Source organism: Buteo buteo, chromosome 6 (assembly GCF_964188355.1).
Source record: "Buteo buteo chromosome 6, bButBut1.hap1.1, whole genome shotgun sequence".
In the NCBI taxonomy this organism is placed as follows: domain Eukaryota; kingdom Metazoa; phylum Chordata; class Aves; order Accipitriformes; family Accipitridae; genus Buteo; species Buteo buteo.
Genome location: NC_134176.1, coordinates 29,071,363 through 29,086,832, shown reverse-complemented (window position 1 = coordinate 29,086,832; position 15,470 = coordinate 29,071,363). Strand labels below are relative to the sequence as shown.

The window sequence follows — 15,470 nt, the reverse complement described above, 5'->3', positions numbered from 1 at the left end:
GCATCAGATTCTGCAACAACAAGAATACACGGGTTGGATACAAGAACCATTGGTCTCAAAAAAAAAAAAAAAAAAAAAAAATCTTCTTTTGCCTAACCTCTGCACAAAGCACTTGTCCTCTTACTCTTTCTAGATCACCTGTCCTTGCGTATAGTACTGTAGACTACTTCATATGTTCAAGAAAAAAACATTTACATTAAGCCAAAATGCTAACCCTTCTAGTGTTTGTGTTCCCTCCCATTTATTTTGTTCAAAATCTAGAAAGCTGCATCAAAACAATCCATCCTACAAGAATATTACATGTGCAAAGTTAGGAGTTATAAAATATCAGTACTTATATTGCTTGAGCAACTCCTGGTTACACACGCATTATGTTGTAGGCTTCGCATTTAATGATGCACAGAGCTCAGATAACAAACGATCCTGCTGACGTTACACTTGCTAAAAACTCCATACATAAATGCAGTGGAAGAGTTTATAACACCATGACACAACTGGGTTTTCATGATCTGCCAAATTCTGTTGGTCTCATAGGATGCTATTACACTATAGATGGACTGTGATCATTTTTGCTAGCAAAGATCACAAAAACATAGCTGCACATGACACACACACACAAATCACTCCTGAACAGCCATGTTATTTACAAGTAACATGAGTTGGTATACTTAATCCCCAATGCAGTACTTCAAAATACAGGTCAAAGTCAACTGTTAATTGGGCAGAAGAATAACTATGTCTCACCTCCTCCCACTTTGTATTCTTTAATTATGTATCTCTAAGTATAAAAATCGCTCTGCATTACCATGATATTTGCACCATTTCCTGGATTTAGTATTAAAGGTCTGAACTAGCTCTCTGCTATACATTTGTCCAGAACATCAGTGGCAATCAGCTAAGGCGAATTTTTCATGCTTCATTTTATCAGACACAAATTTATACTTATGTAGTTTAAAACATACAATCTCTAGCAGATTAATTTTCGATGGAAAAAAAAATTATCTGAATCCTTGGTATTTTGAATGGTATCTAGCCCACCCCAAAGGCTTAAGAAATTTAGCTTATATACTATTAATATGTTGATCTGTGAAAGTGGAACATAAACACAAAATTGTTAGATATGTATCTCAACACAACTTTGAATAACCAAGAAGAAGATTGAATTAAAGGCTAGTAAAAAATGATAGCACTATCTTCATGTGATAGAATCATATCACAACTTTATCTGAACAGAATTTAGCTTACAGGGTAAGTAGAAACCATTTTGTTAAGGCAAACTTAAAAAGTGATTTATGATGGTCTAAAAAGAAAAGTGAAAAGGACTCTGAATTTCAAAAGACAAAGAAAGAAGACAGACTTGTATTTATCACATATAAGCCTACTTCTCATTTAAGCTTTGAAAAGCTACGATGCACACGCATAAATATTTTAGCAAAGAGTTTAGAAAAGTAATAGAAAGACAGGAGGGTTGTTCTTGGGGAAGAAAGGTTGTTCTTCTAAAGCATTCTTTTTGCTATTAGTTTGGAAACTGACAGTATCTTCCAAGTTTGAAAACAAAGGCATTTCATTGAACAAATGAAAACCAACACCTGAACTATACTGACAGTTCATAATGTTTAGGTTTCTAGTTTAAAAAAAAAAGAAAAAACTTATTATCTAAGCAAAATGACTGTAATACTAGTGGTAACTTGACTCTAGTCATTAGACAAGTATAAAGATGAGAAAGATAGAAACAAACTTTGGATATAGGTTTTCTGTACAGAAAGCAGCAACTCTTCCTGTCCTGGCTTTGCAGACTGGTACTTCACTGGTTGAAAGGAATAAAGCAGGGAAGACATGGAAAGCTTTTCTATTAAGCACTGACGTTACATACATACCCATACAAATTTCCTTACAACTTATCTCCTGCAGTGCATCAACAGATTTTTCCTCCTGGTGTAGTACAAAATTTGCCTTAAGTAAGATCTGGATCAGCTACTAAAAAAAAACCAAACTCATACAGAATAACTATGTCCTCGAATGAACATTCTGAACCAGCACACTCCTATCACCCAGTACACACTAGATTACGTGCCAAGGTCTCAGGATACCCACAGAAGCCCCATCTACTCTGCAATGTAAGCTGGCACCTTCCTCCTGAAAAAAGCAAAACAAAACCACCCCACAAACGAACAAAAAAAACCCAGCAACAGCTGAACCCACAAAGGCTTTAACACACATTCTGCAGGTATTTCTAAGTTGAGCATGTCTAAGTCCTTCCCATTTTAAATTTCGGTTAGGTGAAAATACAAACTTATTTAGACAAAACATGGACCTTTTCTAGCACTCTTGCAGAAGCGGCTTTAAAGAAAGACTCAAGCTAGCTACGTGTTGTAAAACAACGTACCTATACTAGAGAGCCTATGTAATAATGATATGAGGAAGAAAGCATCTGAAGCTCAAAATTCTTCCAAGTTTTCAATCAGTCTAAGTTAACAATAAAAACGCTTGCAATACATACATCAGCATAAGATCAAGCATAACACTAACTCCAAGTGGGGGGAAAAAACCCATCACACTAAATTCCAGATAATCACGCATTACAAACATTTTACAATTAATTCCCAACTTCTGAGAATGCAGTCACAATTTTCCCCACTACCTAAAAAGCAAAAATCCAACTTTCATCGATTCTTTAAGCTTTCAGTATTTCAGCCATTCTGAGTATATGAAACACCATGTGATGAACTACATTCTGCATGATTCATCAAAACTTTCATATGATTTTTAATTCATAGCTTCCCCTAGTTTCTCATTAAATCTCATTCTACAAACAACCCACCTTTCTCACACCAGGGGACTGACATTCCTTTGCAAATCCACCACACAGACCAAAAAACTTCAGTCTCAAGACCTGAGAGAGCTGTCCTGCCTCCACAGCTGCTTCTAAGCTAAGGAAAGAGATACCAAGCCCAGCAATACAATCCTTAATCTTAATTAAAGTAGGGAGGAGCAGTAACAGTATCACTAGCTTATGCATCACATCTCACTTCACAGGTGTTTGATGGAGTTTCATTATCCTGATTTCTGGTTTAAAAAAAAAAAGCACACACAAAAACCACCCACACCAAACAAAAAGAAATACATGTTTATTTTTAAATATACTTACCTTGCACCATTATTTCTAACTACTTCCACTGTTTCACCAACAAAATACCGATCCTTGACGTAAGCAAAGATTTCATCACAGATCTCATGAAGTCGGGAGCGATGGGTAAGGGTGGCCAAGTAGAGAACTGGAATGATGAGGGCCTCTGGAAAACTTTGAAGATTATGTCTGGCTTTCTTCTCTGATTCCAGTGCTTCCTGATATGTGAGTCCTGGTTTACCTGTCACAGCACAGCTCCACACCAGGCTGTTGCACAGAATGGTGCGTTCAAAAAAATCACTGAAAAGAAAGGCAGGGTGAGGGGGGGGAGAGAGAGAGAAATAAAACAGTTGAGTTCTGACTAACATTTTCGATTTGCTCACAGTTAATACAGCAGCAGATATCTTTTACAAGCCTGAAATGCAAAGGCAGCTCTACTCCTGTACAGGTTGTGGATAATCAAGGGTTATTTACCACTTTTTAGCCATGGCATGGTAAATTGCTGTTGTAAAACCAAAGTCTCCTCTCACTACAGACTATGGTAACAGCATCAAGACCTAAAAGTGCTATAAACAAATATTCATGTATAAGAAGCCTTATGCATAAGAATAATCACACTGAGTTTTAACAGGTATCATATCCTCCTCACATCTCCCACGTTTCCACAAATATTTGCAAGAGGAGGGTCTAAAACTGTACAAACATAAAATAACCTTAAGATCACAGAACCATGTTGAAACTTGAACAAGTTTCAGATTTTGAGTGCCCTAGCTCACAAATTAAAAGATGGGAGAGGTAAAAAATTAATGTCAAGTGGTTCTCTAAATAGTTTTTATTCCTACACTGTTTGCATTGCTCTTAGGAAAAGCATTAAACTATTTTTTCCTACAGATTCTTCTCCTCCATTGTTCCACTAGCAAAAATCGATTCTCCTCCTTCCCTGTATTTCCAATTAATGCTAAAATTACATTGTTGTTATTGCTTATTTACTAGTTATTATATTGGAATCAAGAATGAAGAGTTTTCATTAGTCAGTATCTGTCAATTTTTGACAGGTATCAGAAAAACAGCAGTTTGTTAAAACACTTTCTAGATTAGAGTAGATGATAGAGCTATTCACAAAACCATGTTAAAACTTATCATACACTATGGATCAGTAATTGGACAGAAGAGCAATCTTTCAATATGCCCCAGTTCAGACAATGGTTTTTATTTGCTTTCCTTTAAAAATCTTAACAGACCAGTATTGATGAGTACACAACACAACAGATACTGTTTTCTCTTGTATCAGTTCAACATAGCTATTTCAAGGCAAACAGTACTTTCAGAACACTGCATGCTACACAAGATACCTATACTGGAGTTTCATTCCTGAAAAAAAAAAAAAAATTACACTGAGGAGTGTTCCCATTTTTAAAAGGCTAGAACTGTTCAAATCATTTCTAATAATGGGGTTAGAGAATTGGACAGGTCACACTTCTGAGTTTTTCTTGCAGGCTCCCCGCAAACTCAAGCCGGCAAACATGCATCAGACAGACTGATGCAGAAAATGATGTTCACTGCAGATGGACAGATGAACCATAACATTTTGTAAATGAAAATGGAAATTCCAGATTGAGGACAATGGAGGGTCCTGGCTCAGATAATCCTTTCTGTATGAGCATAGGATTCCTCTGAGTGAGAGAAAGATGCTTTAGTAAGAACATCAGCTGCAAGAAGGGGAAAAGGACAGAAGAGGAAGAGATATATTATCCAAATAATATTTAATAGCTACAAAATCTCAGATTTTTTTATATCACCTGCTTCTACTTAATATATTTGACAGTACATGGGTCTAACACTTGTAAGTAATAAGCAATAATTTGGGTTTGCTTACTCTAAACAAGAAAATGTGAAGAACAAAGGAGAGAGAATGAGAGAAATTATTCTTCAATACATGAAGAACGGATGGCTGTCAGTCATTCTTTGTGCATAGGACAGAATATCCTTTTTTTGCTGTCAACCACGGTGTATCAGTATCTTTATAGGGTATAGAATAGTTATTTAAACATTTTAAAGAATAGGTTAGACAAAAATCTGCCTGCCTTTTTTTTTTTTTTAGAGGTGATAAAACATGATCTCTTCAGGTCTCTTCCTGCCCTACATTTTAATACTTCTGTATTAGATTCACAATAATTTTTAGTAGTCTTACTGACTTCAATGGATAAAGAAACATTTACTCAATCTTCATGCAGCTGTGTGTCTCTACATATATTTTTATGTCTCACCAAAGAGGTTCTTGACAATTATCTTTAGCCATGAAAGAGAAAACCACCCTAAGAGTTATTAAAAAAGGTACCAGAACATATTTTCAAAAAGTATGAAAGTAAAAGGGGAAAAAGAAAGGGGGGGGAGAGAGAGCAGAGAGGTAGGGAGAGACTGAGGTTGACGCTGACCGTGTCCCTTTAAGAGCTGCTGTTATTCTTTGTGAGAGTATACCGGGCAGTCATGCTATTTAAAGCAACAGCATTGAACTTACAGGGGAAAAAAAACACAACTGAAAAAAAACCCCAACAAACCCCCCTCTAAATATTTTTAATCCATGATTATTACAAGTGCAAAATTCTAAGATTACTTTAACTGAAACTTATTTGAGGAAAACATTTTTCCATTTGCATACAAGAGTAGTTCGTGTATCTAGTTTCATTCTCCCTCATTTCCTCTTTTGTTTTGTGTGGATTTTTCCCCCGTTAACTTACAGGGAAGACAAAAATTGTGTGAAAAAAATTACATTCGATTTTGAAAGCATTATTTGTCTTTAGCTAGTCATTACCTACAGCACATCAAAACCATCTGTGGCTTAGTCTGTTAACACAGTTTTATTACAATGTTTTAATGATCTCACTTTAACTTAGTTTGAGGGAGAGGAGAAAACAAATTCCCAACAGTATAGGAGTAGGTGTTATTTGTAGTACTCTTTCTGTCCCTGTCTCTCTCTGGTGCACGTCAGTTATCACAAAAAGACTTACAAAGAGCAGACACAACAGCTACCAAACCAAGAGAACAGCAGTGGAAGGAGCAATACCCTTTCTCCTTAAGCAAGAGTAATAGCACATGATCATATTCTACGTTCAACTTAAATTCACAACAGCAAGTGCATCTGCTGCTAGGTTGCATCCGAAGCCTTATCTACATCTTTATCTAGGGTATTACAGTCTTCGGGGCTTCCTCACCGGTTCAAGATCTCTCTAACTTGACAACACAGAGAAGGAAGTTCATACAAAACACATCCACAAAGCTCACTTGCATGGTCACATCTGCCTGCGAGAAGTCAAACAGGACTGCAGCGCCCCGGTGAAGATGTCCACATCAGCTCAACTACTCGAGGAGCAGAGACTAAAAAGTTGAGTTGTCTTTGTAGTAGTAATTAATGCTGACTTCTCAGCTTGATGCCTTTTTTCATTTACATTATATAGTTAGTTTTCCATGCAAGGCAAGGTAAACAAAATTATCAGCAAATCATTAAGAAGTAGTTTAATACCGCTACTTGGTAGGTATTTGATAGGAGGCAGTTCATTAACAGAAGCTAGAAATAAATTACTTGCAATCTTTGTGCTGACTGTACTTGCAATGGATATAAAAATCCAGCCTAGAAATGACAGATGCCTTTTGCTTGAACTAACCAAGTACTTCCATTGAGTCCAAGATCTACTGCATTTTTAGTGTGTTTCAAGATGATGTTTGTTTCTAACCATTTACTTTCATTCATTTCCTTAGCATATATTAAAAACAAGTTTGGGGGGGAGGGGTTGTTTTTTGGTTTTGTTTTTTTTTTTTTTTTAACAGAATTATATATCAGAGAATGTAAAATATAAGTCATGTTAAGTGAAATTTAAGAGAGAGGGAAAAGGCAGGAAAAAACTATCTTTGGGATGGCTAATTTGTAATAATCATTATTTTTAATCCCAAAGCCCCTGTGGGCTTCTAGTATATAATCTAGTTAGTCTACAGTTGAAGGGCAATCGCCAAAGACCAACTCTGCCATTCTGGATCACAAAAGCATTCTTGTACTCTACCTTGTCTCCAGAAGTGGTCAATAATACATATTACAAAGTAATGCACAAAAGAAATAAAGAAACAAACAAACAAAACCACAACTGAGAAAGAGACATCTATTCCTTAATATTATAGCTTAGTTATGCATTAAGGAATATATTTCAAGTTACAAGTTTCTCTTCAACAGAACAGAAAGATCAACCTAATTTAACTAAGGACACTTTAAAAAGCCTTTTGAACAGGTCTCTTTTTGACTGTAACCAAGAATTCCACAGCTCAATCTATAAAGAAGTTTCGGTAAGTTCTGAAGATGCAAAACTGCTCTTTCCCCCCAGTGTTTTAGAATGAGGAACATTCCCACCACTGTATCTATACTACTCATCGTTTTCTTTTTCAGGCTGTCTTCACAAGCAAAACTTCCCATACTTTAACAGTAGCTTTCACCACACATCTATATCCACTATTAACTTTCACAGACAAGGTATCAAAGACTGGTGGTAAAATCCCACCGGTTTAATGTGTTTGTCATCCATCCCATGCATCTTGTGCCCACCCATACTTGCTTTTCCAGCTACTACTGTGGCTCCAGGGACTCTTTTGTTGGTCTGTCCTGGAGTCTGTCCCTCTAACCAGGAGTACAACCAAGCATAAAGAACATCAGTTCTGACAGTTCCTGTTACTCCTGATAAATACAATCAAACACTGCCACCTCACTGCACCCCCTTTTAAAGGGTTACAAAATTATGCAATGGTATTTCAGATTAAAAAGGAAATACATTCTTAACGGGAAAGTCACTTTACAAAATACTAGTCTTGCCAAATTCTCCTCACATTAGCATAATGCTTTCTTACATAGAGAAGAGTAATACTAATGTATGATTTGTATTCATCTCTACTAAAGCTGCCATGGGCATGAAAGAAGCTTCTCAACACTAAGTTTGTGCTCTGTTAAAAAAAACAAAAACAAAAAACCAAAACACAACAACAACAAAAAACCAACAAGTAAACAAACAAGAAAACAACTTAAGTCTTAACCATTTGTAGTAATTAAAAGCATTCCTATAGTTGAGGAAGGGGGTGAATTCAGGTTACCATTATGTATCTATACAGCCCACTTGATCTAGTCAGACTCGGTAATTTTTGAATTCTCCCCTGAAAAATTCAAGTTGCTACTGCAAAAGTAGATTCAGAGAATGATTTAGACAATGGTTTTCTTTCATGCAACAAAAAGCTAACATGATTTTTAAAAAGTGGGCCCTCCCTATCCCCATTAATCTAATTGCCCTTGCTTAGGCAAAGAAATGGGAGATGTTTTCGGAAGACATCAGCTATTTGAAGCACCACTTTGCAACCAGCAGAGACAAGGATCAGCATCTTTAAAACTTGCTGAAAGATGAGCCCGTGTTCTCTGGTAGATTATGCCACAAACAGCAAACATTGATCCAAACTTACTCATCTGTGCTAGAACACCTTGCTAAGTAAAAAACACTAAACTTTTCAATCCAAAGCACCAATTTTACCCAACCTAACAAAAAAAGCCAGAAGAGAAACAAAACCCCACCCCACATACACAGAAACCAGGCATAGCAGAGTTTTCTGCAAAGTTGTCCCAAATACCATATTCTAAGCCCTGACCTCTGAGCTAACCACCCGCTGACATTTCTAGGGATTGCCTGTGTGAACACAAGTCTAAATTTATCCCTTAATTTGTGAACTTTGGTTAAATGTGGAATTTGGTCTTTCATACTCTTTCTTAGCGACAACATCCCTGCAGTGTAAATAAGCCTGTCAGAGTACTTAAAATATTCACCAGACACTTTTGAGAGCAGAAAGACATTTTAAAAGGATACTTTTCATGCTGAAATTTTAGCAAAACTACACATACGTGAAACATATTTCAGTGCAGTGTCAACAAATACATGACAGTCATCTAATTAGGTGATAATAATAATTGTAACCAGAAAAGCAGCTTTCAAAATATTGGAAGCTGGGGGAGGGGGACTTAATTCGTACAGGAGCAGGAGGCTGTCAGCTCTTGCTCATTAGGTTCTTATACGCCCTATAATGAAAACACTCCTTACAAAACTTCCAACAAAAAATTCAACACCCCCTGTCCCCGTCCCCCCCCCCCCCAAAGTATATCATCCAGGAAGCACTAAGGCATTACCCTCGAAAGTTACCCAACGCGACTTCTTTAAAATTTTATTAGGTGAAGCGTATTTGAGTAAGAAAAACAAGTCTAAACACGAAAAAGATTTAGGTGTGCTCTAATTTCATAGGCTACAAATGAAAACTATTTCAGATTTAATCTCATCAGTCTGCACGTCTTTAAAAAAAATAAAAAGAGAGTTTGGATGCGGGGGCCTTTTTGTAGGCGGGGATGGTGCTGGATCGGACTGGGGGGTGAAAACACAGACGTTATCAGCTTTTGAAAAACGTCTCTCTCAATACTTTCTGTCCATTGTTCTTACAAGCGATAAAGTAAGCGACAGCAAGTTCGGGACTGCCCGTGCAATAGGCTTTCAACGGTTAACGACAATTTCACCACGTCCATTGGTCTTTTTACACACGGAGAAGGCAAAAAAGGAAAAACAACAAAAAAAGGAAGGGACGGGAAGAGGGAGGAAGACCTCCCGAGGAAGACAGATCCTGAGGGGACAGGTGTGCCCGCTCGGCTCCAGGCCGGGTTTCACCCCCGGCGGTGCCGCCCGGCCGGGAAGGCAGGGCTCCGGCAGCGGGACCCCCGCCCCGCCGGACAGGTGCAGCGACCCCCGCGGCCGGGCCACGCTCCCCGCCCCGGCCCGGCCGGGCGGCAGGGCCCGCCGGCCATTTCCAACCGGGTCAGCCGGCGGCTCCCCGCGGAGGCGGGGCGAGCGCGGCCCTGGGCGGCGCGGCGGCTCCGTGCACCGCGGCCCGGCGGAGGGCCGGCAACCAGGGGTTAACCGCGGCGGGAGCCGGCCGGGGAGCCGAGCCCAACGGGCTCCGCGGGCGGCGCCCCCCCCCCCCCCGGGCCGCCACCACAACAATAGGGCGGCCGGCACATGCCGGGCGGGCGGCCCCGCTGCCCCGCGGCGCCGGCTGAACCCGGGCCCGGCGCGGCCCCTTCCGCGGGGCGGCCTAGCGCCGTCCGCCGCCGACACGCGGCTGCCGGCGGGGGCGGAGGGGAGGGGAGGGGGAGAGCCCGGGCCCGGCAGACGCTCGCTACCACCCGCCGCCTCCCACACGCGCAACTTTCACTTCCCCGGCGGGGGCAGGGGTAGGGGCGACACCGCGGAATAAGCGGGGCGGGGGGGGGGGGGGAGAGGAAGGAGCCGTCTCCCCTCCTTCCCCGCGGGGGGGGGACGGGGGACACCCCCGCCGAGGAGGGGCAGGGATTCCCCCTGCCCCGGGCGAGAGATCCGCCCTCTCCCCCCACCCCCCTTCGGGAGGGCACGGGCTCGCCGCCAGCCGCGCCCCCCCCCCCCAGCCCCCCCGGCAGGGCTCCCCGCGGCGCTGCCGGGGAATCCCCTCCCTCCCCGCCCGCCCAGGTGTCAGCCGTTCGGGGGTTAAACCGCTCCCCGCCCGCCGCCGGAGTGGGGGGGGGGGCAGGACGGACGGACGCGGACCCACGGACGCGGACACGGGGGTTGTCTCTTACTCGTAGTCCCTGAAGATCTCGTTAGTGACCCTGCAGTAGAAAACGCGCTCGTCCGGCCGAAGGTCGGCGGGGGGCTTCTCCCTCACGAAGGGCTTTCGGTGCAGCAGCGGCATCGCCCCGCTCCCCGCGCTCTTCCTGCCCCGGGACCCGCTTCGAGGGGGAGGGAAAAAAAAAAATAATTTAAAAAATTAAAAATATGGAGGGAGGGAGTGCGGGCATCGGCGCCCCCCCGGCCCGGGGAGGAGGGAGCGGGCCCGGCGTGTCCCTCCCCCCGGGGGAGCCGGAGAAGGAGCGGGAGAAAGCGCCGGCGGCGGCGCGGCGGCCTTTTGTGTTCCTGACGCGCCGCTGCCTGCCTGGGACTGCGCGCGGAACGAGCGGCGGATTCTTCCTCCCGCCTCCGCCTCTCTGCCTCACAATGGGGCCATGACGCCGAGCGGCGGGCGGAGGCGGCGCCCCCCGCCCCAGCCGCGCAACGTGCTCGGCTCGGGGATACCCCGGCCGCCGCCGCGCTTTGTCTCCTCCGGCTCCCCTGCCCCCGGGTCACCCCCTTCCCCCGCCTCTGACCCGCACACGCCGGGCCGGACACCGACTTCCACTCCCCCGCCGCCCCCGCCTCCTCCTCCTCCTCCTCCCCGCGAAGCAAACACCCAGGAGGGGCAGCGCCGACCACTCATCTCCTCCTCCCCCGCCTGCCGGGACGCTGCCGAGTGGGGGTCCTCGCCCTGCCCGCCCCGCGCCTCGCCCCGGCCCGGCCCGGCCGCCGGGCTCCGCCGCTGCGGGACAGCGCGGCCGCGGCGCGGGGGGCTGCCCGCCCGCCCTCCGGCCTGCCGCTCCGGGGGGCTCCCTCCCCTCCTGCCCACCTGGTGTGGCCGCAGGCTGCCCTTGCTGCTCGGCCGGTGCGAAGCGCGGTCCCCCTCGCCGCGTTTCTCCCCTTTCCTCTGCCCCCCCCCCCCCGGCTCCTGGGAAGTTTTTGATCTACTTCTTCAAGCCCTCAATCAGGAAGAGCTGCGGGGAGGAGCCTTCCCCTGCTCTCCCCTACATCTTTATTGGCCGCTCGGTGCCTTCCAGCGTGTGTCACACAGGAAGACAGCGAGCTACATTATTAATTAATGGCTGAGAGGGCGCATCCTCCATTTTTGAATTATCAGCCGGAGATCTCTGGTGCGGGGGGGGTGGGCCCAGGCCGACCACGGAGGGGAAGGCGGCCTTTGCCGAGCGGCGCTGCCGGCCGGGCCGGGCCGGGCTGGGCTGGGCTGCGGGCGGCTCGCCGGGGCACGGCACGGCGCGGCACGGCACGGCGGGGCGGCCGAGCCCGCGGCGGGCGGCGCTGCCCGCCCGCGCCTCCTGCCACCGGCATTACCAGCGCTTCCGAAACCGGCGCCGAGCAGCCGCCGAGCCCCTGGGAGACCGCCGGCCCCTGGGAGACGGCCAGCCGCGGGGTCCCGGAGGGATCCCCTGTCCTCAGTACCTGCCCTGCGAGCGAGGGCAGGCGCGTCCGCTGCAGGGCGCTTCCCTTCGGCTGACCCGCAGCGGTTCCGGCGTTTGACAGAGCGATGCCGGAGACGTTTGTCTCTCTCTCGCAGCCCCGAAGCGCAGGAGCGTACCGCTATCAGCGCGTACAGGGGCACACGGGTGTGTTTTGCCGAAAGGGAGATTGTATGGAATCGAGATGAGCCTGAGAGTTGTACGTGGGCCCCTTAACTGCCTCGGTTTTTTCCAGTTCGCGGAAGGCGTCACTACGTGGTTTTACGAGTGTATTAATTTTTCACCACTTTTTTTTTTTAACACTAATTCATTTACAGTGCCATTGGTAATTAAAACTGGGGTGTTAATTTAATTGTGTTCTTAAGGGTGCTAGCCAGCTTGAAGACATAAAAGCACAGAAAGTCCACAGCCATTGTGGTTCATCATCACAAGCTCCAGCACTTACGTGAAAAATCTACAGAATAATTGTAGAAACTCCGCGGAACTATTGAGGTGAATAACAGCTGAAGGCTGATACCTAAGTAGTTTAAGTTTACAACTTAAATTGTGAATTTCTGCAAATAAAGGTCCCGTGCACCTGTGCAGAGGTTGTTTTCTTTACCTCTGCAAGGAAAGGCAAGGATCGGCACTGCTGTAGCCTGTGTGACTAAAACCTAAAAGAATGTTTACATCCAATCCATGAATTACTTTGTTTAAAAAGTGATCAGGTTTTAATCAAAAGCACTGAGAAATGTTAATGCTGGCTTCTTCTAGTTAAGTTTACAAAATACAAAGCTTGAGCTACAAAACAGGTTAACTCCTGAGTCCTACCAGTTTATTTTCATTTGCCAGCTGGCTTCACTTTCAGTTTTTAATTACTTTCTAGCAAAGGGCACAAATGCAACTTGAGTTAATGCACTCGTACCTAACATCTGGTAATTTTTAGTTCGTTTTGCATCAAAACTGTACAGTATGCCATGGTTATGACATTTAGTGTTGCCAGCTCTTATGATTACAGTGAGATTTTGCAACACTTCGCTTGGTTTTAAGCTCTAGCTCTTCAGCAGATGTGATTAAATTGGAACCCCAGGTCTCCTTAAAAATAATTACATTTCTAAATCTCAACTTTGAGCGAAAAGCTTGAATATGAGAACCCAAAAGGCTTACAAGTTCCAAGGGAAAGGCAAGCTCTGAGTTTTGAATTTTTGTAAATCTCATTATTTTTAAGCCAGTATCATGATGTTTGGGAACTTGGCTGATTTTTTTCATGCTCAGATTGTCAGCCCAGCATTATTTCAGCACTAGTTGGTATCCATGAAAAATGCATGAGTTGATAGAACTGTGACATCAAAAGCAAATTCCCTTTTCCTTTTTACTCTCTCTTGCCCTCTTTCTCTTTTCTTCTCACCTTTTCCTCCTCCTCTTGTTCTTCCCCCCTCATTATTCCCTCGGTGATTTTCCAGTGAACAGATCCTTACTGAGTAATAGGGTTGCACTGTGTTTTCATGTTCTTAGGATACAGAGGAGCAGTTCATTTAGTTTTCACCTCTGAATCACGCTCTGTTCTTCAAAATCCACGAATCCAGGCTCTGATTCTGCTCCCAATCAGGTCAGCAGGAACTAGAACAATTTTTCATGACACCAGCTAACGTCTACTAAGTGGGCATTGAGAATTCAATGGAAATGAATTCTGATAAATCAGAAAAAGGTTACTTTCTTTCCATGGGAATGTTTATTGTATTTTTACACTATGTTTGATTTTTGCAATAATTTGGTTTTCTTAACACACATCACTGAAAGTATAGTTTTGATTCAAGATACAAGGGATTATTGATGATATTCAGTGGGGTTGTTGATGTGGATTTTGCCACAGAGCAGCAAAAAGGAAGCTGCTTTCTTTTAAAAAGATGATTTATACACTAACAGCCATACTAAACAGAGTTCCCTAGCCAGGCAGGTTGCAGTTCTTATTCACAGAACTTTAAAAATAGCTGTATTGGGAACATAAAATCTTATCATACACTTGGTCTCTATGCTTTACAAGGGTAGAACAATTTCCTAGGGACAGTGTCGGCCCAGGCTCAGGGTAGCTCCCCCAGCCGCTCCTTTAGAGTTCCCCACAACTTGCAAATTTTTATTTCTTTTCACTTGCTCCCTGCTTTATCACAGATTTCTTTCCTTATCCTATCCTATTTCTTCCTGTCTTTAAACCACCAAGAACTGCTTTACACAAAGACACTCCAAAATATCTATTCAGATATTCCAAAATATCTATTCAGCTCTATCCATTACCAAATAATTCCACATGTGACTATTGTTATTCTGGAACAAGTAGAGCACACGGAATTATTTTACTAGAGCATTGCCACTTTAAATTCATGCCTAACTTTATATTGGAACAACTAATGTTTAGCCAAATAATATACTTGGAACCTTGCAAAAGCAGAAATTTTACCCAGTTTTACCTATATTTTCAGGTAATTGGGCAAGTTTTTTCTGTAGAGTATGTTTAGCCACTTGCTTGCTTGCTTTTCTGTTCTTTTTGTTTTTCCTCCAAAGTTGCCACTTGTTCCCTCAGGGTTTGGCTGAAGTGAGAGAAAAAAAAAAATCATTGGATTTCTTCATAAAGAACTTCCTTGGACTTTTAATGGTATGCTAGGTTCTCAACTCTAATTTTTGTAAAAAACACATGGTTGAAAAGATAAATGTGAAAAATGCACTTATTTGTGTAAATGATAAATTGCTAGTGAGCTGTTCAGTCAAATGACATAATATCAATAACCTCTACCTTTTTCTCAGTTGACTGGAGCATGCAAAAAAGGAGAATTATAACATATATGTGAGCATTGACTCATTTTAATGCACCAAGTAGATTTTTAGGGAATAGTATCATTCTTTTTCTTTCCAAATGCTGTTTTGAAAATCCTTCATTTCTGTAACGCAAACAAACTGTAGATCACTTTTTTAAAGCTTATGGCACCCAGGAAAAACACCTTATTTATCCGATTATGGATTTTATAACTTGCCAGTACAGCTTTTTTTCTCCTTTTGCCCTTTCTCCGCCACCTTGCTGAGCCAATTTACTCTTTTGATCATATATCTTTATTTAGACTTTAAACTATGTGAGCAAAGACAATGTGCTGGTTTTATCAATCCACTCCAGCTGTGTGTAACAGTAACATTTGGTCTATTGTCTTTTACTGGCTG

The 15,470-nt window shown here is 43.4% G+C and overlaps 1 protein-coding gene across 4 annotated transcripts in view; it reads right to left on the bottom strand.

Annotated features, from left to right (window-relative positions):
- BAZ1A (bromodomain adjacent to zinc finger domain 1A) overlaps window positions 1-11,794 on the bottom strand; it is a 66,589-nt gene extending 54,795 nt beyond the window's left edge. For all 4 annotated transcript variants that reach the window (XM_075030293.1, XM_075030294.1, XM_075030295.1 and 1 more), the window contains exons 1-3: window positions 11,660-11,794; window positions 10,800-10,949; window positions 3,149-3,427 (exon numbers count right to left, since the gene is read on the bottom strand). In XM_075030293.1, the coding sequence (XP_074886394.1) occupies window positions 3,149-3,427; window positions 10,800-10,912 (392 nt within the window). In that variant the 5' untranslated portion in view covers window positions 10,913-10,949; window positions 11,660-11,794. The remainder of the gene's footprint in view (window positions 1-3,148; window positions 3,428-10,799; window positions 10,950-11,659) is intronic.
- Between the last annotated feature and the right edge of the window lie 3,676 nt (window positions 11,795-15,470).